A 22,791-nucleotide genomic window follows, 5' to 3' on the forward strand; every position below is an offset into this window, starting at 1 on the left:
TCCAAATGGGGTCAGATTTGCCTGAGGATCAGTGATTTCAGAGTCAAAGGATGAAGCCTGGTAGAGAGATATCTGGTTGATGTAGTAGTATCTTCTAGCAGTGATTCTTAAAGCATGGTTTATAGAGCAGCAGAATCAGCATCACCTGGAAATTTGTTAGAAATGCTAAATTGTGGTCAGGTTGGAGGCCATCTGGCTTAACAAATCCTCCAGGTGATTCTGATACAAGCTAAGGTTTGAAAATCACAGATCTAAAGCAATAAAGTTCTTCGTATTTCCCTAGAAGATAAACTGTTCCCCCTTAAATTTATAGAACCCTCTCAAAAATTAGTTTCCAAGACATTTAAAGAAGTCCCCTATTAATAGCTCCTTAAATGGTTGGGTGAATGGATACTTTAGTAGTAAGATCTAATATCCCAAACCGCTCTAATTGGGACGGTTTTTTGTTGTTTTTTGCTCAAGTTGTATTCAGTAAATGAAACTACCAGAACAGAATTTGATGTAAACAGTGCAAGAAGGTGTGGGGATCAGTTACACTCAAATTCTAGCATGCTAGTTTTATCATTGTGGAGAGTTATACATCCCATTGATACAGAATTTTGCTAAATTTCTCTTCATATTAGGCATGGCTCCCATACCCTGTCTTTGGCTGCAGTCATATTTAAACCCCCCACCTACCCTCATCATGTTATTTTAGTTCATGCATTTGTCACTACTATTCCCTTTCTACTGGTTGTTCACCTTTTTGCCTGTCCCATCTCATTCTTTGATTTAATCCTTCCTAAGCATAACTACTTTGTCAGAAAGCCAGATCTCTTGATTACTCCCCCAGCATTCCTCCTCTCAATAAATGGCAACTAGTTGCCCAAGCCAAAACCTTGTAATCATCCCTGACTCTATCATGCCCTTCAAGCCACCATTTTCTCTAACCTGGACTATTTTAATAGTCTCCTAACTGGGTTCCCTGCTTCTACCCTTACCCTCCCCTTCAATCTTCACACCAGCAACGAAAGTAATCCTGTTCTGAGACAAGTCAGATAATGCCATTCCTGTTTAAAACCTGCCAGTGCCTTCAAAGCTCATTTATTCAACAAATATTCATTGGATACCTACCATGTGCGGGCCTCTGTAACAGGCAATGAAAGACAAAAATCCTGGCATCACAGAGCTCATATTCTACTGGGGGACAACAAACATACAGTATGTTTTCTGAGTATGAGTGCTATGCAGAAAAATAAAGTGGGTAGGAAATGCATAAATAAGCATGGTGTTGGTGGTGATTTTAAGCAAGATGATGAGGTAAGGCCTCTCTGATAAGGTGACTTTTGAGCAGGAACCTGACTAAAGTATGGGAAAGAGCCATTCAGATATCCAAAGGAAGAATATGCCAGGGGCAAGAGCAAAGGCTTTGAGGCCAGAACCTATGGCAAGTTGAAGGAGCAGATGATAAGGGAACCACTGACTAGTCTGGAGAGATTGACAGAATAATAAGGAAGTCAGAGATAAAAAATGAAAGCTAAAGTCCATATAATGGTCTACAAGGTTGTATATCTACACGATCCAAGACAGTAGTCACTAGCCATGTGTGGCTATTAAAATTTAAATTCAAATAAAACATAAAATTCAGTTCCTTAGTTGCACTAAACAGTACAAGAAGCTCAAGAACCACGTGTCTGATAGTTACTGTATTGGACAGCAAAAAACATTTTCACCATCTTGAAAATCATCTTGACAGGTTTTACATCCATGGCTCTTAATTGTGGGTGATTTTGCCCTGCAGGGGACATGTAACAATGTCTGGAGGTAATTTTGGTTGGCACAGTGAGGGAAGGAGGTGCTACTGGCACCCAGTGGGTAGAGGATGGGGATGCGTTAAGCATCCCAAAATGCACAGGACAATCCCCTCGACAAAAGGTTATCCTGCCCAAAATGTCAACAGTTGTATGATTAAGAAACCCTGCGTTAGATCAGTCTTGACTGCAACTCTAACACATTGCTCATTGCCTCCTCCTTGCTCAAACGGGCTCCAGTCTCCTGGACTCCTTCCTCAAAATCTCTACTGTTGCTTCTTCCTACCATGCTTCTCCTGCGGCTCACTCACTTTCTTCTGATCTTCAGTCACTTAAAGAAGCTTTCCTTTCAACCTGTATAAAGTACTAACATCCTCTCCCATCCCTGTCTTCTGGATTTTTTTCCATAGCATCTCCTGGCCGACTATATAGTTTCTTACATGTTTACTGTCTATTTCCTCCCAACAAAATGCAAGCATTGCTTTTTGTCCCCAGTACAAAGAACAATAACTGGCAAGTAGGTGCTCAATTATAATACATTTTTAATGAACGAATGAAATAAGTTGGACATGCCCTCCACGTGGTCCCGTACCAACATATTTTAGCACTTATCTTGTCATCTCTTTACTAACAACACTCCCAAAAGCTTCTTGAAGAAAGGTCAGGGTCATGTCGCTGAACCTTCAATAGCTAACATAGCAGGCATTCATTAATACTTAATTTAAAATACGAAGAATTCCTGTGTTGAGTAAATGGTACCCCAAATAACATCCACTGACAATTTCACCATATTTTGAATGCTTTAAGGACTACATGTACAATATATGACTGATATTTAGCTATTATTTATTTTTGAGACAGGGTCTCGCTCTGTCACCCAGGTTGGGGTGCAGTGAGTGTGGCGCGATCTCGGCTAACTACAACCTCTGCCTCCAGAGTTCAAGCGATTCTCCTGCCTCAGCCTCCGAGTAGCTGGGATTACAGGCGTCCGCCACCATGCCAGGCTAATTTTTTATATTTTTAGTGGAGACGGGGCTTCTTTATGTTGGCCGGGCTGGTCTCGAACTCCTGGCCTCTTGTGATCTGCCCGCCTCAGCATCCCAAAGTGCTGAGATTACAGGCGTGAGCCACCGCGCCCGGCCAAGCTATATTTTAAACAAATTTGCTCACCAGGATCTGCAGATGTGTACATTTCAGCTACTAAATGGCAATACCCCAATTAAATGTCAACTGATCAAAAATACGACTTAAAAATGGAAAAAGGCAAGTGACAATGCATTTAGTCTGATTCCTGCTTAGCAGAGCATGACTATTTCTCTCGTAAATGTGTGTTGCTACCATGCCAATAGTAATAACAGCCAAAGTTTAGTAAGAGCTCTTTAGTAAGAGCCCCATGCACTGTTCACCCCGCCCCCACAGCCCCAAGAGGTAGGCATCTCCACTAGATCCACTTCCATTGGAAACTGAAGGGGAAAAGGCTAAGGAGCTTGCTTACAGTCAGGGTAAATGGCGGAGTAAAACCCTGGCAATCTGGCGTCCAGAACCCCCAACCTTAAATTGCGCGCGACATCGCCTCTTCTAAGGCCGAGCCGGCAACAAGGGAAATGGAGGCAAGAGACGGTCCCGCCGTGTTTGAGAGGAAAGTCCGCTGGAAGGCGGCCAGGCACAGTGGATTATCTATTTTTAACTTTTCATACTATAATGTTAAACAAAACTAAATTATTTTAATTTACTTAATTTAAGGAACCAAACTACCGGCTCACCCAACTCAGAAGTGGCCGCAGAAGACATTCAAGCACTCCCGGGGGCCCGGCCAGCGGGCGGGGAGGAGCCGCCTCCATTGGCCGGCCCCGCGGCATCACGGGAGCTCGCGGTGCGCCCGGGTGGCGGGCTGCTTTCCACGCACCTGCACCTGCGCAGCCCTCCAAGGCGCTCTTTTGGAGGAGGGACTTCTCTTTCGGTAACCAGCTCCCTTGCGGATAGTCTATGTTCTCCATATAAACCCAGCACTTCCCTTAATTGAGATACGTGGGACTTCACTCCGTCCCCAGCCCGGAACCACAAGTGAGAGCACTGCGTTTCCTGATTGACCTCTTTGGCGATTACTTCCGCCCAGGGGCCTGGAATACTGGAGGCCCTTCGACGGAGAACAACAAGAAAGGCACTTCCGGTGTCTGTTGCCAGGCGCGGGCCCAGTGGGCCGTAGGGGCGACATTGTTGCCGTCGTCTTTCCCCCCAGTCCCGGGGATGGAGATGTCGGGACTCAGCTTTTCAGAGATGGAGGGCTGCCGTAACCTACTTGGCCTACTGGACAACGACGAGATCATGGCCTTATGCGACACCGTCACCAACCGCCTGGTGCAGCCTCAGGACCGCCAAGGTAAGGGCGGACCCTTCACCTAGAAGGCTGCCGCCCCTTCCCCGGCCTCACGCCTACCCCGCTTAGGCAGAATCCTCGGGAATGTTGGCCGTAGCCGCAGATCCACAGCTCTGGAACCACTACGCCGACTTGGGCTGCCGGGTCAAGGCGGGGAGGTGGTGGCGGTGATAATGGCACGGCTTCCAGGTTTTATCCATTAAATATTATGGGCAGCGCTTGTTGATTCAAGGATTCGGAATAAGTCATTTAAATTTTTAAAAATTTAAAAAAATTTTCTGGGGAGCCAGAATGTTTTGCATTTTCAGTTTCGATCAGCTGAAGAGTCAGCTGCTGCTTGGGCTTTTTTCTTCAAGTTTGAGTGGGAGGAGGATGGCAAACATTTTGTATGTCTCTGGTAAAAAGCAACTACTGTAATTAAATGGCAGGCACCTTGAATCCATGTCTCCTTTTGGAGGCAAAATTTGTCTGAGATGATTTTTCGTACTAGGAATACACACAAGCGAGCTAAATACATATACCGGTGGATTTTTAAGGGGTATTAGTGCTAAGTCTGATTGTGACTAGTCCATATAAAAATGTAAAGCGTTTGTTCATTTTGTGTGTCGGGTAGCTAGTTTTATTTTAAATTTGCTGAATTTTACTTCAAAACGTGAAAAATTCCAGATTCCCATATTAGTATATGATTATCTTTAAAAGATTCTGCCCTTATAAAACTGGGCTTTTCTGCTTAAGTCGGATTTCATTTTTGGCATTGAAGAAAGTCATTTGTCACTTCGAACCATGGACACTAAAAGAGGAAGTTCCAAAGAATTAAGACCGAAAATAGCTTTAGACTTATATGGTTCTTCAGCGTTTATTTTACATGGCTTTCACCTTCTTACAATCATGGTGAGTGTGAATTTGAAATTATAATGGATAAAATGCTGCATTTAATTATAGGGTATCTAAAAGCAAATAAGAAAAAAATTCCCAGTTCAAAAACGTTTAAATGACTTGAATAAACATTCCTGGGGCAGGGGGTGGGAAATAACCCTTAAGCATATGAAAGTATACTCAGCATCTTTGGAAACTAATGAAATGAAAACCAGAAACAGAAGTTGTCTTTTCTGTGTACCAGATTGGAAAAAATATATATATATATAAACTATAAACTTCAAGTGTTCATGATCAGGTGAAGCAACTCGTTGACAACTAGTGAAGGGGTTTAAGTTAAAACTGCCACTTTGAAAAAACAAATTTGACATCTCCTAAAATGGCAGATTAGACACATACTCGAGACCTAGTCTTCTCAAACTTGAATATGCTTTTGAATCTCTCAGGGATCTTGTTAAAATGCAGGTTCTGACTCATTAGTTTTAGGGGATGCCCAGAAATTCTGCTTCTAACAAGCTGCAGGTTGATGCTCATACTGCTTGCCACTTTTTGAGCACTGGGAGATATGTATGAGAATGTTCAAAGTAACAGCGTTTGTAATTGGACGCAGAATAGAAGTCTGTAAACAGAAGAGTAGTTGGATACCTTGTGTACAGTCATATAACTAATTATGATATAGCAGTGAAAATGGGTTAGCTATGTATATCAAATTAATCCAGAAAATATTGAATGAAAAGCTGATTACAGAAAACTATATACTGTATATGGATGGATTGAATTTATAGCACAATTTAAAACATACCAAACTAAATATAGTTCAGGGATACATACTTATGCTGTACAACTATAAAAGAAAGGGGGAATTTTAAAGCAACATTTAGGATAGTAGCTACTCTGAGGTGGATGCGAATAAAGAGGAATAGCATTAGGGAAGAGACGAAATGGGGGCCTCAAAGATAGTAATTTCTTATGTCCTAAGCTAGGAGGTATGCATATGGGAGTTCGTTTTATTGCCATTCTGTATGACTCACACATGTCAGAAATATTCTTTGGTCTTGTATTTTAAAATACAAGTGGGCCAGGTGTGGTGGCTCACGCCTGTAATCCCAGCAGTTTGGGAGGCCGAGGCAAGCGGATCATCTGAGGTCAGGAGTTCAAGACCAGCCTGGCCAACATGGTGAAACCCTGTCTCTACTAAAAATAGAAAAATTAGCTGGGTGTGGTGGCACACACCTGTAACCCCTTGGGAGACTGAGGCAGGAGAATCCCTTGAACCCAGGAGGTGGAGGTTGCAGTCAGCTGAGATCGCGCCACTGCACTCCAGCCTGGGTGACAGAGTGAGACTCTGTCTCAAAAGAATAAAAATTAAAATATATAAAGATGTAAGCCCTGGTTCTGCCACTTTCTAGAAATACAATAATTGGGCCGGGCTCGGTGGCTCACACCTGTAATCCCAGCATTTTGGGAGGCCGAGGCGGGCGCATCATGAGGTCAGGAGATCGAGACCATCCTGGCTAACACGGTGAAACCCTGTCTCTACTAAAAAAATTAGCTGGGCGTCCTGGCAGGCGCCTGTAGTCCCAGCTACCTGGGAGGCTGAGGCAGGAGAATGGCGTGAACCCGGGAGGCGGAGCTTGCAGCGATCCCAGATCGCGCCCTGTGCTCCAGCCTGGGCGACAGAGCGAGACTCCGTCTCAAAAAAAAAAAAAAAAAAAAAAAAAAAGAAATACAATCATTGATACCTAATATGGCCTCAACTTTCATTATCTGTAGAGTGAGGAGATAGGACTAAAATTCCTTGACATCTAAAATATTGTTGTAATTGTCCCTATTTTTAGAGGTTGTACATGAATTTAGGACTGTTGGCCTTATTAGAAAAAATATTTTTTCTCGCTTAAATGTTTTCTTAAAATGTAATTCTTTAAGAGGAAATGCTAAACTTTCACTATCACTTATGGGAAGTGAAAAGAAGAGATTTTAGGTAAGGGAAGTTTAAGGCATAAAGATGTTAAAAGAAAACTGACAACGGACTTCCTATTTTTTAAAAATGATGACTATCATGTAACAGCAATAATGCTGTGACGAGAGTTTATAAACATTATTTGATAGAGTTTCTACCGACCTGGCACAAATTTGTAAGTGCCTCATGATTTTTTATTAATCTTTGCAATTTCTTTCTAGATGCTGTTCATGCAATATTAGCATACAGTCAAAGTGCAGAAGAACTTCTGAGGCGTAGAAAAGTCCACCGAGAAGTTATATTTAAGTACTTGGCAACACAGGGGATTGTTATACCTCCAGCTACTGAAAAACACAATCTTATTCAGCATGCGAAAGATTACTGGCAAAGGCAGCCACAACTGAAATTGAAGGAAACGCCAGAGCCAGTTACAAAGACAGAGGACATCCACCTATTTCAGCAGGTAAAATAAATCTTATGGTTGTATTCTGAACCTTTGTTCTGTCTGAAACTTTGTTGATAATCCTAGATCGTGGGGAACATGGTTAATAATGTTTGTGGGGTTTTTTTATTTTTATTTTTTAAGAGATTCTTTCTCTGTTGCCCAGGCTGGAGTGCAGTGGTGTAATCATAGCTCACTGCAGCCTTGAACTTCTGGGCTCAAGTGTTCTGCTCACCTCTGTCTCCTGAGTAGCTAGGGCTACAGGCATGCACCACCATGCCTGGCTAATTTTTAAAATTTTTTGGTAGGGATAGGGTCCCAACTATGTTGCCCAGGCTGGTCTTGATCTCCAGACCTCAAGTGGTCCTCCCGCCTCAGCTGGAATTACAGGCATGAGCCACCATGCCCAGCCTATTTTTTTTATATTTTATAATTTTAACTTTATTTCATATCCTATCAATCCTGAAGGAAGGAAGAGACCAGTAAAGCAACTAAGAGCAAAAATATTTCTGACATATAGTGATGCATATATAATCATCTACTGATATGCGAGAAAGTATTTTTCAATATCAGCATCATCAAATGAGGACTATTGGATTTTTAGAGAGTAAACTGCAAGGTTAATTTTAACTTTAGCTCTGTGTAATTTTTTTTCACTTTAGAAGAATTTTATTGCAAATTCTTTCTCACTTTTAAGACGTTTTTGGTATTGCAAAAATGTCATGAAAGGAACTTAAAATTTTACTTTAAAAAAAATTTTCTTTTAAGTTCCAGGGTACGTGTGCAGGTTTGTTAGATAGGTAAACATATGCCATGGTGGTTTGCTGCACCTATCAACCTATCACCTAGGTATGAAGCCCAGCATGCGTTAGCTATTTTTCTTGATGCCCCCGCCCCCACATTGGAACCTAAATATTTTTTATACTTTTTTTTTTTTTTAACTAGAAAAAGTCCTATTGTAGACATTTTCTCCAGCGGACATTGGCTGTTTCTGTTCTTTATATTATCTCCACTGTACATTTTAGATATTGCACAAATATTTAAGTGTTGCTTGAATTAACCTCTATGTAATTTGCAGATTTTTAAACTACATATCACATTTTTTGAATTAATGAGGTTTCACAGTGAGAAAGCTTTGCCTTCACACTAGGAAAGAATCTTTAAGAGCTTTCTTACTTTATGTACTGATAAGAGCATTGACTTTGAAATCATACAAATACGACTTCAAATTAGGGTCTGCAATATACTAGGTGTGTTAAATTAGGCAAATAACCAGTGCCACGCACAGTGCCCAGTGTATTAAATAGCAGGTGCTCAGTAAACCTAAGATCTCATACATCTCAGTAAAGTACTGTGTTGTGGAACACATGGATGAATGAGATTTAGTGTATCAGGTAGATTTTTACAGTAACTTTTTTTTTTTTTTTGAGACAAAGTCTGCCCTGTCACCCAGGCTGGAGTACAGTTGGCATGATCTCAGCTCACTGCAGCCTCCACCCTCTGGGTTCAAGCACTTCTCCTGCCTCAGCCTCCCAAGTAGCTGGAATTACAGGCATGCGCCACTACACTCAGCTAATTTTTGTGTTTTTACTAGAGATGGGGTTTCACCATGTTGTCAAGGCTGGTCTTGAACTCCTAACCTCAAGTGATCTGCCTGCCTCAGCCTCCCAAAGTGCCGGGATTACAGGCATGAACCACCACGCCCAGCTTACAGTAACATTTTCTGTGAAAAAAGAGAAATAATAGAATAAAATTAATCCCAGTTATAGAAAATAACCTGTTTCAATCACCGTAAGAGTATCTATTTAAAGACAATGAAAATGCTTACTTATATTAACTTTATGTCATGTATATGCAAAATGCATCCATTTAAAGTGAACGTTTTGAAGGTTTTCACATATATACCTGTGATATACATATATACCTGTGAAAACACTGCCACAATCTGAGAAAACACATAAATCATCATATAATTTATATATTTTTATATATTATATATTTATATATATGACTGTTCATACTGATTTTTTTTTTTTTTTTCACACGGAGTCTCACTCTGTTGCGCGGGCTGGAGTGCAGTGATGCTATCTTGGCTCACTGCAACCTCCACCTCCCAAGTTCAAGTGATTCTCCTGCCTCAGCCTCCTGAGTAGCTGGGAATACAGGTACACGCCACCATGTCCGGCTAATTTTTGTATTTTTGGTAGAGACGGGGTTTCACTATATTGGCCAGGCTGGTCTCAAACTCCTGACCTCAGCATCCGCCTGCCTTGTCCTCCCAAAGTGCTGGGATTACAGGCATGAGCCACCACGCCCGCCAAGTTCATACTGATTTTTAAATTGGCCTTACTAAACCTTACTCTCTTAGCTGAATTTTCAGCAATTTCAGCTGGAAATTTCTAAAATGATTTTTCTCCTCTTGAAAAAAGATTTTTACTATGCATAATGGGTTCAGCAAGTTCACATATAGTTCATTTCTCTCTGGTGTAATGGGTTCATTCAAACTTAATAGGCTAGATAGAAAAATAGATATGAAAGTTAAACCTTAGTGTTATTTTGTATTTATTTTATTTGTTTCAATCAGCAGGTGAAAGAAGATAAAAAAGCTGAAAAAGTTGATTTTCGTCGCCTAGGAGAAGAATTCTGTCATTGGTTCTTTGGACTTCTTAATTCTCAGAATCCTTTTCTAGGACCACCTCAAGATGAATGGGGACCACAGCACTTCTGGCATGATGTGAAGCTTAGGTTTTATTACAACACATCAGAACAAAATGTTATGGACTACCATGGAGCAGAAATCGTGAGCCTTCGTTTGCTGTCACTAGTAAAAGAAGAATTTCTTTTTCTCAGCCCCAACCTAGATTCACATGGACTGAAATGTGCATCTTCTCCTCATGGGCTGGTTATGGTTGGAGTTGCTGGGACTGTCCATCGAGGAAACACTTGTTTGGGCATTTTTGAACAAATTTTTGGACTCATCCGCTGCCCTTTTGTGGAGAATACTTGGAAAATCAAATTTATCAACCTGAAAATTATGGGAGAGCGTTCCCTTGCTCCTGGAACATTACCGAAACCAGCTGTTAAATTTGAACAAAGTGATCTAGAGGCCTTTTATAATGTAATCACTTTATGTGGTACCAACGAAGTACGACATAATGTAAAGCAGGCTTTGGATAGTGGAACTGGGGACCAAGTTTGAGGTAGTGGAAATGAGACATTGCTGAACAAAAGAGAGCTGGGTTTACCTGACCCTCTAAAGCGCTAAGTACTGTCAGCCTGAAAAAAATCTTCTATACAGAAACTCTTCCAAATACTATATCAGTAATGTCTGAATGATTTCAGATGTGAAAATTGACATATTTTAGTTGAAATACCTTTCTGGACTACAGACTTACATATCATGTGAATACTTACCTATTTCTACCCGAGTTGCAGCAAGTATTCTGAAAGCTTAATGCAAATAAATCCCACTTTAGATCTTACAGCTAACTGTGTGCCTTAGAAACCAGGTAATATTTTCCTTTTACTTACTGAATATTCTGCTAATATCTGCACTTTTCATGTGGGAAAGGATTAATAATGGTCCAGGCTTCCCCTCTTTAAGTTTCATGTTTACTTTTGTCTAACTCTGGATAATTGTATTTTACAAATGCATCTCACTGTAGTATATTTTTAAAACTATTAAATATTTTAGAGATGTTTAATGTAAACTCAAAGTTCTCATTTTAGAAAATTTAAATAACATTCTTTTTGCAAAAAAGTCCAATAATTTAACAGTTGAAGAAAAACTTACTACCTCTTTAAATATTTGAGAAACATTTTTCAAAGTTATCAGCTGTAGTCCAAGCTAAATATCTTTTGTAGTCTGCAAAATTTTCCTTACTGTTTTTGGGCAGTGATAAATGCTGTTCTCGAAACAGACTTTATTCTTACCTAGGCTTCAGCCAACAGTTTTATAGAGCAGTTACTGTAATACAATATAAAGGAAATATGCTGTTGAAATTTTAAAGGTATGCCCAGTTCCTAACTTTTAAACAAATTACCGTTCTTCCTCTTGGCTGGTCTTGGCAGAGATGACAAAAAAACCCCAAAACAACCCATGCATGTATAATGTGTGTATACACATATACAGAAGTATACATATACTCCCACATTATAACTTAGAATGTTTAGTTTTTTACCTGTTACTAGGTTTGAGTTACATGGTTGAGTTGCCAAATTATTTACATGCTTTGAAGTTTAAATTCTTCATCACCTAGCAACTGTTTGCTGATCATGGATTTACTTAGTTACTTTAATTTATAAAATTACCATTTGGAAAATAATTGGGAAATGTGATGACATATTGTACATGTTACTTTTTCCTTTGCTGTAATCATCTAGGGAGACTGATGATAAGAATTTGGAAATGGGAGCCTGGAAACTCATCTTTGTTTTTTTAATGCTATGCCTCTTACGAGGAATACGAACTGGTATGTCCTAAAATAAGAACTTAATAAAGGAGGGAAATCCCTTTTGTCTGCTATAAGAATAGTGTATCGTTCAGATTTAATTTATAGTTGTGTTGCTCTTAAAGTTTTAGGCATTTAATGAGAACAAAGAAAATTTTATAACTGCTAGTTACACTGTTATTGTAATATAATTAAGTATAAAGAAAATAGTGTGCAAAATAATTTCCTCTCATATTTTTATAAAGGTACACAATCAGGTCACAAGTCCATCTTTATCCATCCTATACCACTGCTTGAGTTTTGAAAACTGGGTTACCTTTTATTTCTTAGTTTGAAGTTTGAAATATCATTATAAAGTGTAATAGGTAAACATCCTAAGTAAAGGATAAAATTAAAAACCATTCTTGTTACTACAGATACTCAAAAAGGGCAGGGATTTCCTCTAGGTACCTTTAGTATTAAACTTTTGAGTTCGTGTAAAGCACAAATAAGGCTGCAATTTCTGCACATAGTTTTGAATCAACCTTAAAAATGTAAAATCTTTTTGATAGTCTTGAGATTCTTGAGGATTGATGCTGTTTTATTTCATGTTTATTTCATGAATCCCTAGATGTGGGCACACTACAGCCTAATATTGGAGTGAATGCATTAACGAATGAGCAAAAACAACTTATATACCGTGTACAAAAGGCTTTTCCGCTTCTAGAGTTTATCTTTAGTTCTTCTCATCAGTGTTACTTTTTCAGTCACATAGTTTCTTTGAATTTCATACTTGAATACGCAGAAACTTTTAGGCCCCCAAAATAACTCAGATTTGTGAGGAGAAAGATACAGACTTTAAAAGCCCAGGGTCAGTAAGAGACCCTGAGATTCTTGAGGCTACCTGGAAAACATTACAGGGGAAGTGTATGAAGAAACAGTATTTGGAGGAGAAAGACCTAGAGGAATTGAAGTCTGTTAGTGAAGCTTGAAGCTTGATCAGTCTTTTGTGAGAACAGCCAAAAGCACAGTGCCAGGATTGAACTCTACTTGTGCAGGATTGAACCCCATTAGTCTTTTTATGCCAGGGAATGGTGGAGAAAGAAACCAGCTGTAGTTCTCTGTTTTGATATACCCAACTGGTATTTGGAAAGTCTGGAGTCAGTTGTAAAGAAGAATACAATACAGATAATTCATTATAATTGGGTGGTCAAACTGGGGAGACCATCTGGACCTTTACTTTCTGTAGGCTAATTTGCCATAGCCTAATAACAGGGCATACATAGTAAATATCCTTTTTTGTTAAAATTTTTTAAAAATTGTAATAGTTGTTAGGATACTTTGTTAGAATCTAGAATGTGAAATAACGTACTTCATGTGTCTTCTTACCAAAAATACCAACGATAAGGGGAAAAGCCATCTTTAATTTATTAAATCAACTTGAAAATGGCAAACAAGATAGCAGATCAGGAAATGTTCCTGGGTTTTCAGAAAGGTAACATACTAAAAGAAGGTTAGTTACCTATTACCAATAAGAAATTGTAATAGTGGGCTGGGCACGGTGGCTCATGCCTGTAACCCCAGCACTTTGGGAGGCCGAGGCGGGCGGATCACCAGTTCAGGAGATCAAGACCATCCTGGCTAACACGGTGAAACCCTGTCTCTACTAAAAATACAAAAAATTAGCCAGGCGTGGTGGCGGGCACCTGTAGTCCCAGCTACTCGGAGGCTGAGGCAGGAGAATGGCGTGAACCTGGGAGGCGGAGATTGCAGTGAGCTGAGATTGCACCACTGCACTGCAGCCTGGGTAACGTAGCGAGACTCTGTCTCAAAAAAAAAAAAAAAAAAAAAAAGAAATGGTAATAGTGTCTGAAAAAAGATTTAAAAAACAGTGGCTTAGAAAAAAGTAAAAAACTGCGTTTTAACAAAATAGGTTATACGGCTAAGTAGATCATAAAAATGAATGCAAATCCCACTGTAATGTTATCCTTAGGATATCTCTGTTTTTACAAACTTAGATGACCTTTTCTTCACTGCTTCATTTGGGTTGTGGAAGTTGGTCATACAAGTTGAGTGTTGTGTTCTTGCTCATGAAAAATGTTTGCATGAATTTTTAGAGTTTTTACATATTTCATTGAGTCAGTGGGTTTCACTAAAACAGCTGTGTGTCTTATTCTCCATGTTTGGAAAATCCTGCCATAATAATTACATTTACCCCAGACGACTACTCTACTGTGTTAAAAAGTGAAAATATTTATAAAAGATCTTGTGGTATTTTTAAGTCCTTAAGTTAGAGGACTAAACCTTTTTTATGAATGAAAGGATAATCTCTAGGAAATGTTAGTTTATGATAGTTGTAACTTGTGAATTTTGGTTTTCAAATATGGAGACAAAACCAACCAAAATACTGTCAAGTGGAACGTAAAAATATTAATTCAGAATTCATTTTATTTTGGCAAGATAAATTTAATGAAGAATAATTAACATGCTTTGGAGAAAGTGATAAAAACATGAAAAAAAAATTTAGAAATGATTCTCCAGACCTTTACAAAAACTTTTCCTAAGAAATTATTTAGAAATGATTGTATATTGCTAATTCTGATGAAAGATTTTGAAAACAGGAACATTTCTTCTTTACAAAACTTTTCCTAAGAAAAGACCTTTACAAAAACTTTTCCTAAGAAAGTATTTAGAAATAATTGTATATTGCTAATTCTGATGAAGGATTTTGAAAACAGGAACATTTCTTCTTCCGGGCCTATCTATGTATGTGATCTCACCTTATACCTCTTCTTCCTGCCTGTCCTCTCACCCCCAGAATCCTATTCATAACCTTTGTTATTTACCCAGTTTTGATGCAGATAGCACAGCGTCCATGCTAGGAAACAACACTTTCTGGATTGGGATTCTCTTCAAGTTTATTTGGCATATATTTATTGGGCATCTATTGGTAAGTCACTGAATCAAGTGCAAGACAAAATACATCAGTAGATTATTTACATAAACTTACATTGGATTCAGATCTCAGTCTCTGAGTTTAAGTTTTCTTAAGGTGGAAACTTCTTTAGGCCCTTTGTCAAAGGATTCAGATCATTTTATATGGTCTGGAAAAATTTTTAATTGAAATTTTAAATAACCATATGACTCTAGCTAAGCCATATAGATTTTTTTTTTTTTTTTTTTTTTTTTTTGAGACGGAGTCTTGCTCTGTCACCCAGGCTGGAGTGCAGTGGCGCGATCTCTGCTCACTGCAAGCTCCGCCTCCCGGGTTCACGCCATTCTCCTGCCTCAGCCTGCTGAGTAGCTGGGACTACAGGCGCCCGCCACCACGCCTGGCTAATTTTTTGTATTTTTTTAAGTAGGGACGGGGTTTCACCGTGCTAGCCAGGATGGTCTCGACCTCCTGACCTCGTGATCCGCCCGCCTCGGGCTCCCAAAGTGCTGGGATTACAGGCGTGAGCCACCACGCCCTGCCCGTTTTTTTTTTTTTTTTGAGACGGAGTCTCGCTCTGTCACCCAGGCTGGAGTGCAGTGGCACAATCTCGGCTCACTACAACCTCTGTCTCCCGGGTTCAAGTGATTCTCTTGCCTCAGGCTCCCGAGTAGCTGGGTCTACAGGTGCGTGCCGCCATGCCCGGCTAATTTTTTTTGTATTTTTAATAGAGACGGGGTTTCACCGTGTTAGCCAGGATGGTCTCGATTTCCTGACCTCGTGTTCTGCCCGCCTTGGCCTCCCAAATTTCTGGGATTACAGGTGTGAGCCACCGTGCCTGGCGCCATATAGATTTTATCAATACAAAATACAGGATATTTTGACAGGCCACTTTATTTAGGATTGGAAACAAAAGTTTCCAAATTGTTTGAATGTGCTAAATGCTTTTAGCTTTATTTTTCTAGTCTGAACCTTTCCAGTAGCCTTTCAGTAAGATGTAAATATTGAAATTAAATGTAATATTTACTGTGGTATATAAAACCAGAAACTCCAGAACTACTTGTGTTAGTCATGAAATCACTGGCCTAGAGTTTGGTAGCTTCTAACTTCTATTGCCAGTACTGCTAAATCTTCTTTTTTTTTCTTTTTCTTTTTTTTTTTTGTGAGTCATTTGGTGAGGCTCTTGATTAGTAATTTTCATCTTCAGTTTGTAGATATCCTAAGTCTCAGGTATGCAATTAGTTATACTTGAATTAATAAATTTAAGGATTGAAGGAAAAATCACCCACTGCCAGCTGTTACTTGTCTGATTCAGTGTTTTCTGGAAAAAAAAAAAAAAAAAACCAGGAAAGCCTTTTCCTTAAAACATTTAGTTTATAAGTTTGCATCTTTTCCATGTCTCATCTTTTACTATACTAATCATTAGTATCACACTTAATTCTCAAATTGTTACATGTAAGTTACCTTTGCCTCCCTAAATTGTAAATTATTAGAACCGGTGATTCTTACTTATTTTGCAGTCTTCTTTTTCCCAGTGCCTTGCACAGGATAAGTCAAATTTGGGGTGCTTATTACATGCCAGTTACTATTCCATATACATTGCATGTATTTACTCATTCAATCTTGTGAGCAGCTACATGAGATAGATGCGATTATCCCTCTTTTACCTGAAAACAGGATTGAATAACTTCCTAGGCTATCAAACTATGCGATAAATACTGTGACTACACTATATTTCCTCATATGTAGTAGGGTTTTGAGGAATACTTTTTGACTGATTATCTTCAATGTGAAGGTTTTCATTTGCTGGCATTTATTTCTAAAACAAAGATTCCTTTAATCTATATTGCTTGTCTAAATGCAGAGTAGGAGTATTATTTCATATTGTATTCTACTTGTAATTATATCTCGAATTGCTTATTTAGTGATTTATAACATCTTGGAGAAAAATACAGAATATTCATGTAAAACAATATTTCATAAAGATAATTGGGTAACATATGTAACAATTTATATCAAATATCTTGAACTCACCACAATCTCTAGTCTTTTTCCCCTCCTGTTTATGACACCATTGTGCTTTTAGTGTCAGAGACAGTCTTTGTTTCATATGTTCAATTTCTTGCCACATCTGGATGTAGCGTATCTGTAGTGTTTTCTGTTTCAGCTGCTGCTGCTGTTAGGTCCTCTTTACCTAACCTTTCACTAATTTTAATCTTATTTCTCTGCTTTAATATTTGTTGCCTATTTATGACATTAAAATTTTCTTAAAGTACAACTTTCATGTGCAGAACTTTCAGTGGTGTTGCATTACCTCCAAAATAAAATCCGGATTTCATAATCTGCCATTCATCGCCACCTAGTTTGATCTACTCACTTTCACACATTGTTTGGTACAATCAACATCTACTAAGTAGGCTTTCTCTTTATCCTGTACTTACTTAGACCTCTGTTTTATGCCCACGTATCCAAACTTAATTTTTGGCCAGGCGCAGTGGCTAACTCCTGTAATCCCAGCACTTTGGGAGGCCGAGGCGGGCGGATCACAAGGTCAGGAGTTCAAGACCAGCCTGGCCAACATGGTGAAACCCCGTCTCTACAAAAACAAAAATTAACTGGGCGTGGTGGCATGTTCCTGAAGTCCCAGCTACTCCGTAGGCTGAGGCAGGAGAATTGCTTGAACTGGCACCCAGGAGGCAGAGGTTGCAGTGAGCTGAGATCGTGCCATTGCACTCCAGCCGGGGCTACAGAGTGAGACTCAGTCTCAAAAAAAAAAAAATTATTTTTTATTACAGGCAGTTGGATAATATATTGTAGAAAGAAAAGAACTATGATTCAAACAGTTTAATAATGAAATTTCTTCAATAAATCAAGCTTTGTTCCTCTGCAGGAGTTTTGTGTACATTGTCTAGAATAATCTTTCCCAAGCTTTTTGCATGGCTGCTTCATTTTCACCTTTGAGGCTGCCTGCCTTTTATCTTGGATTAAATGTATTCTCTTATCTAAATTCTCAATATTTATCAGAGCACCTTGTTTGTTTGAGTCTAGCACTTTAGATATTATTTGGTAATTTACTAATTTATTATGTATCTCCCCCAGTAAATTTTAAGCTGAGAACAGGGACTGTAACTGTTTTACTCACATTATATTTGTATTGCTTTGCACAGAGACTAGATATTAAATATTTATTAAAGATAGAAATAAGGAAGTGATGCTACTTTGTATTCAAAGCTTTATATATTCCTAGACCTTTGCTTATCTGTTAAAAACAAGACCTAGCATATAACATATATTAGATGCTCAGTAAATATGTTTAATGAATAAAACCAAAGTTATCTTCTGGAATCATAATACATGAGTTCTAATACACCCTGGTAGATAGAATTATCTAGTTCTTATACTTTTTTTTTGTTGTTGAGATGGAGTTTCACTCTTGTTGCCCAGGCTGAAGTGCAGTGACACGACCTCAGCTCACTCCTGGGTTCAAGTGATTCTCCTGCCTCAGCCTCCCGAGTAGCTGGGATTACAGGCGCCCACCACAACGCCCGACTAATTTTTTGTATTTTTAGTAGAGATGGGGTTTCAACATATTGGCCAGGCTGGTCTTGAACTCCTGATCTCAGGTGTTTCACCCACCTCGGCCTCCCAAAGTGCTGGGATCACAGGCGTGAGCCACCACGCCTGTCCTAGTTCTTATACTTTTTTTTTTTTTTTTTTTTTGAGACCAAGTCTCGCTCTGTCACCCAGGCTGGAGTGCAGTAGTGTGATCTCGGCTCACTGCAAGCTCTGCCTCCCAGGTCCGTGCCATTCTCCTGCCTCAGCCTTCCGAGTAGCTGGGACTACAGGCGCCTGCCACCATGCCTGGCTAATTTTTTCTATTTTTTAGTAGAGATGGGGTTTCGCCATCTTAGCCAGGATGGTCTCAATCTCCTGACCTTGTGATCTGCCCGCTCAGCTTCCCAAAGTGCTGGGATCACAGGCGTGAGCCACCACGCCTGGCCCCTAGTTCTTATACTTTTATGAAAGACAAAGAAGGTGAAGTGCTCCCCTGACCCCCCAACCCCGAAAAAAGCTTAGTAACATGCTGAAGGTCACATAGTTTTGTTGTGGTGACCTGGCCTGTTTTGTTTTTAACAGCAAAGCCCATGTGTTTTTCTTGCACTTTGTTTACAGTCTGACTACTGCCATTTCCTTAATTTCAAAGAATTTCAACTTGAATCCTCAATTTCTTCACATGAAAAAATGGACCATCTATATTAGATGGTTTCTAAGGTCTGCTGTGATTTTAAAGTTATGTAGCACTGTGGTTGTATGTCTTCACAGCAGTTCAAGAATATTGCTTTTAAAGGAATTTGTAGTTCTTTGTTGGGAAAATATTCTATTTGCTTCCTCATAAGTGATGCTCATTTTTTCAAAGATATACATATACATTTTTAAGTGTATGTATGAGTAGTATGTGTATTTCTGTCTACAAAATTATAAAATGATGAAACTATTCTGTCATACCTAGAATATAAAAGGGAAAAAAAAGTGTGAATTCTTTAAATATTTTTCTATGTCCTAATCACTGGAAGTCCTGTAGTTGTTTCAAACTGTTCTGTAAAATTTGTCTTGTTGCTTATGTTCAAAATATATTTCCATGTTTTAGTGAAGAAAAGTACAAAGTGGCTTGACAGAAAGTGAAATTAAGACTGCTGGTAATCCTTTGAAGAGACTTGTAATAGGAGTTGGCAAATATTTAAGAGTGGCATTGGAGACAAATGGCAGATTCAGGATAGGCTGTTTCTGTAGGAAGCATGGTTCTGGATGAGTGCTGCTCATAAGGTCATTGAAAGTTATTCCAGATAGTTTAATAGAAGTGTTTGTTTAGCAAAGACAACAGATTTTGCTATTTTGACTGCATTGATTGTATTAGTTCAGATTTATGAAAGAAAGAGCCCGGAATACAGAAATAAGATAACAATAGAAAATTTAAGCATGTCAAGAACTCTAATGCTGTAATTGTCACAGCAACCACAAAATTACTGGGCATCAATAGACTCCTAAGAATTAAGAGAAATTGCAGAATGTAAGCCATAATTGTCATTTTAGGAACATTATGCTAGAGCACAAGTTTAGGATTGGGCAAAAGAGTTGATTTTTAAGATTACATTGGTGTTCTCTCTCTCTCTCTCTTTTTTTTTTTTTTTTGAGACGGATTCTTGTTCCGTCACCCAGGCTGGAGTGCAGTGGCACAGGCTCGGCTCACTGCAACCTCCGCCTCCCAGGATCAAGCGATTCTCCTGCCTCAGCCTCCTGAGTAGCTGGGATTACAGGCATGCTCCACCATGCCCGGCTAATTTTTGTATTTTTAGTAGAGACAGGGTTTCACCATGTTGGCCAGGCTGGTCTCAAACTCCTGACCTTATGATCCACCCGCCTTGGCCTCCCAGAGTGCTGTGATTACAGCTGTGAGCCTCCGTGCCCAGGCCAGTGTTCTCTCTTAAATGTGTTTCAATATAGTGGACATTTATTGAGCACTTGTGTTGGGCGTTTCAACAGGAGGCACTGGTACGAAAAGTAGCTTGTTCTAGTTCATATATCATTTGCACTTTGCTTAACTTGTATAAGTACTTTTTACTGTTTAATAAATATTTTATTAGAAAATACTTCTCTGATCTCTCATTGATGCCCTTCTTACTATTTTAACCATTGTCATCTTTGGACATCTGTCTGAATTGTGGGTAAGACCTTAACCTTTGGAGTAGAGAGCAATGCTGCTTACAAAATAATGATTGTTGGTAGTCTGTTCAACAGATTTGCAATTTCAAAAAGAAAAAAATGCAACTTTTTCCCACATCTTTCACATATATTTTGCAAATCTTATGCACATAATTCACATATTTTGCACATTTTAAATGTAAGATGATTTGCATGACAATCCCCTTAAGTTTTTAAGTGTTAGTTTATTGTAGATGCATATGTACACAGTGAAGACTGTGTAGGTCAGTTTTAACCTCAGCCAACATGAGGTTAACCGGATGTTCACCTTACTAATGTTCTTTCGTATTAATTTTAATGCTTGTTAAATTTACATTTTATATTTGATACTCATTTTCCCAATTCACAAAATTGGCTTATTGAAAAATGATGAAAATAGTAACAAATATCATTTGTAAAAATGTTCCAATGGAAATAACTTCAGTGTGAATACAGAATGAGAAAATGTATGTGCTTTTGGCTGGGCACGTGGCTCACACCTGTAATCCCAGCACTTGGGGAGGCCTAAGTGAGTGGATCACCTAAGGTCAGGAGTTCAAGATCAGCCTGGCCAATATGGTGAAAACCCATCTCTACTAAAAATACGAAAATTAGTCAGGCATGGTGGCAGTCTCCTGTAGTCCCAGCTATTGGGGAGGCTGAGGCAGGAGAATCTCTTGAACCCGGAGGGCGGAGATTGCAGTGAGCAGAGATCGTGCCACTGCACTCCAGCGTGAGCAACAGAGTGAGACTCTGTCTCGCAAAAAAAAAAAAAAAAAAGTATGTGCTTTAGAAGAGATTCTGTGTGTATGATGTTTTCAGACATCAGCTGATACAGATAAGGAAGGACAATGACTATCTGAACTTATTTTTTTTTGGCCTGCATTCCATTCACCATTGGTCAGTACATTGCCTGTCAAATATCTACATGTCACCATCAAAGTTATCACATCATTTTTAAAGTACATTAATTTCTCTGGTAATGCATTTAGTTAGGTAATTACTTCACGTCTTAGTTTAAAATTTGTTATGCAATATTATGGATGAATCCAAAAGTACAGAAACGTCACCCAGAGTTGTATTCCTTTAAACCAAGTACAAAATAAGACATTGTTGCTGAGAAGCTTGTAAAAAGTGTTAGCAGTAATAACAAATATAATCAGGGGGAACAAATGCTATTGGAAAAGTATTGTTGATAAATTACATAATTCAGTAACAATGTGGAAGAACAATTCCTATGATTTGCCTTCTAGATGGTATTATTCAGACGAAACCACTGCTGTACAGTGTATGAATCATATGATGTGTGTTACATATATCAGTGAGAAGTCCGTAACAACTTTCTCTGTTTATCCCTGGAAACCTTTGAATATAGACAATGAGGCTATGCTGGGAAGTAAGTTTTGATGTGGGCTAGAAAGGGTGAATCATGACTTTTAATGATGGAGCACCAGCTATTTGAGCAGTAGCGAAGGTGATTGTAAATGAAAGGACTATACAAGAAAGCCAATCAACACATCCCTTTCTTAAAACACAGCAGTTAATTATCAACTGTAAACCATTCTAATGGTGATTTAGTGTTGAAGGGGCTAGAAAACACAAATTTTGATCTCTTGAGTCCAGTTTTATAATGCCATATGAAAAACTGGGCAGGAAGTTACAAAACTTCTTCCTACAATACTGCCTATATAGAGGAAAAGTATTCATGTGAAATTTTTGAGATAAGGACATAAATTTAAAACATTTCCTTGAGATGGTGTTAATGTTAGTAAAGGGCTTTTCCTTGATTGTAGATACCTTGCTCAAGTGGCCTATCAGCTAATCCAGTGTCTTGAAGAGCCATCACTCCAAGTCTTATGTGAATTTTAGTGGCAAAGAGATCTGATTATTTTAAGATTACACAACTCTCGTGCAAAGGCTCAGTCTTATAGAGCTTCATTTTTTCCCCCATCGTCTCATTATTTTTGCTTACCACAGAAACATAATGTATGTGGGGGCTTATTTAAAACTGTATCTAAATACAGCATAAAAACAATATAATAACATGAAAGAATGCTTCCCTGAGTTGAATGCAAAGGACAGATTGGGAACCCATTTAACATCATCTACAGGTAGATTTTTTGGTGACCTGAGTGAAAAGTTTATTTTGAGAGAAAGTATGTAACCAAAAAAAAAAAAAAATGTACATGTGGATCAATGAAAACAAGAATGTAAACCACATGTTTATTCTTAGAATAGCAGAAGA

At 38.8% G+C, this 22,791-nt stretch overlaps 1 protein-coding gene across 2 annotated transcripts; it reads left to right on the forward strand.

The window, feature by feature from the left end:
* The first annotated feature begins 3,698 nt into the window (after positions 1 to 3,698).
* C2H3orf38 (chromosome 2 C3orf38 homolog) lies at positions 3,699 to 11,973 on the forward strand. 2 transcript variants are annotated; one of them, XM_004035926.4, is made up of 3 exons: positions 3,699 to 4,170; positions 7,225 to 7,466; positions 10,030 to 11,973. In XM_004035926.4, the coding sequence occupies exons 1-3, from the start codon at positions 4,038 to 4,040 to the stop codon at positions 10,642 to 10,644; spliced, it is 990 nt and encodes a 329-aa protein (XP_004035974.2). In that variant the 5' UTR covers positions 3,699 to 4,037; the 3' UTR covers positions 10,645 to 11,973. The 2 variants fall into 2 exon arrangements, with proteins under 2 accessions (XP_004035974.2, XP_018879511.2); XM_019023966.3 differs by having other exon boundaries at positions 10,033 to 11,973.
* Positions 11,974 to 22,791: the final 10,818 nt, after the last annotated feature.

This window comes from Gorilla gorilla, chromosome 2 (genome assembly GCF_029281585.2).
Source record: "Gorilla gorilla gorilla isolate KB3781 chromosome 2, NHGRI_mGorGor1-v2.1_pri, whole genome shotgun sequence".
NCBI lineage: Eukaryota > Metazoa > Chordata > Mammalia > Primates > Hominidae > Gorilla > Gorilla gorilla.

What these genes read in the sequence shown, in the direction of transcription:
- C2H3orf38 (XM_004035926.4), top strand. Translation starts at nt 4,038, where the DNA reads ATGGAGATGTCGGGACTCAGCTTTTCAGAGATGGAGGGCTGCCGTAAC. An exon ending in GCAGCCTCAGGACCGCCAAG is followed by an intron (nt 4,171 to 7,224) that starts GTAAGGGCGGAC and finishes ATTTCTTTCTAG; the next exon opens with ATGCTGTTCATGCAATATTA. An exon ending in ACATCCACCTATTTCAGCAG is followed by an intron (nt 7,467 to 10,029) that starts GTAAAATAAATC and finishes TGTTTCAATCAG; the next exon opens with CAGGTGAAAGAAGATAAAAA.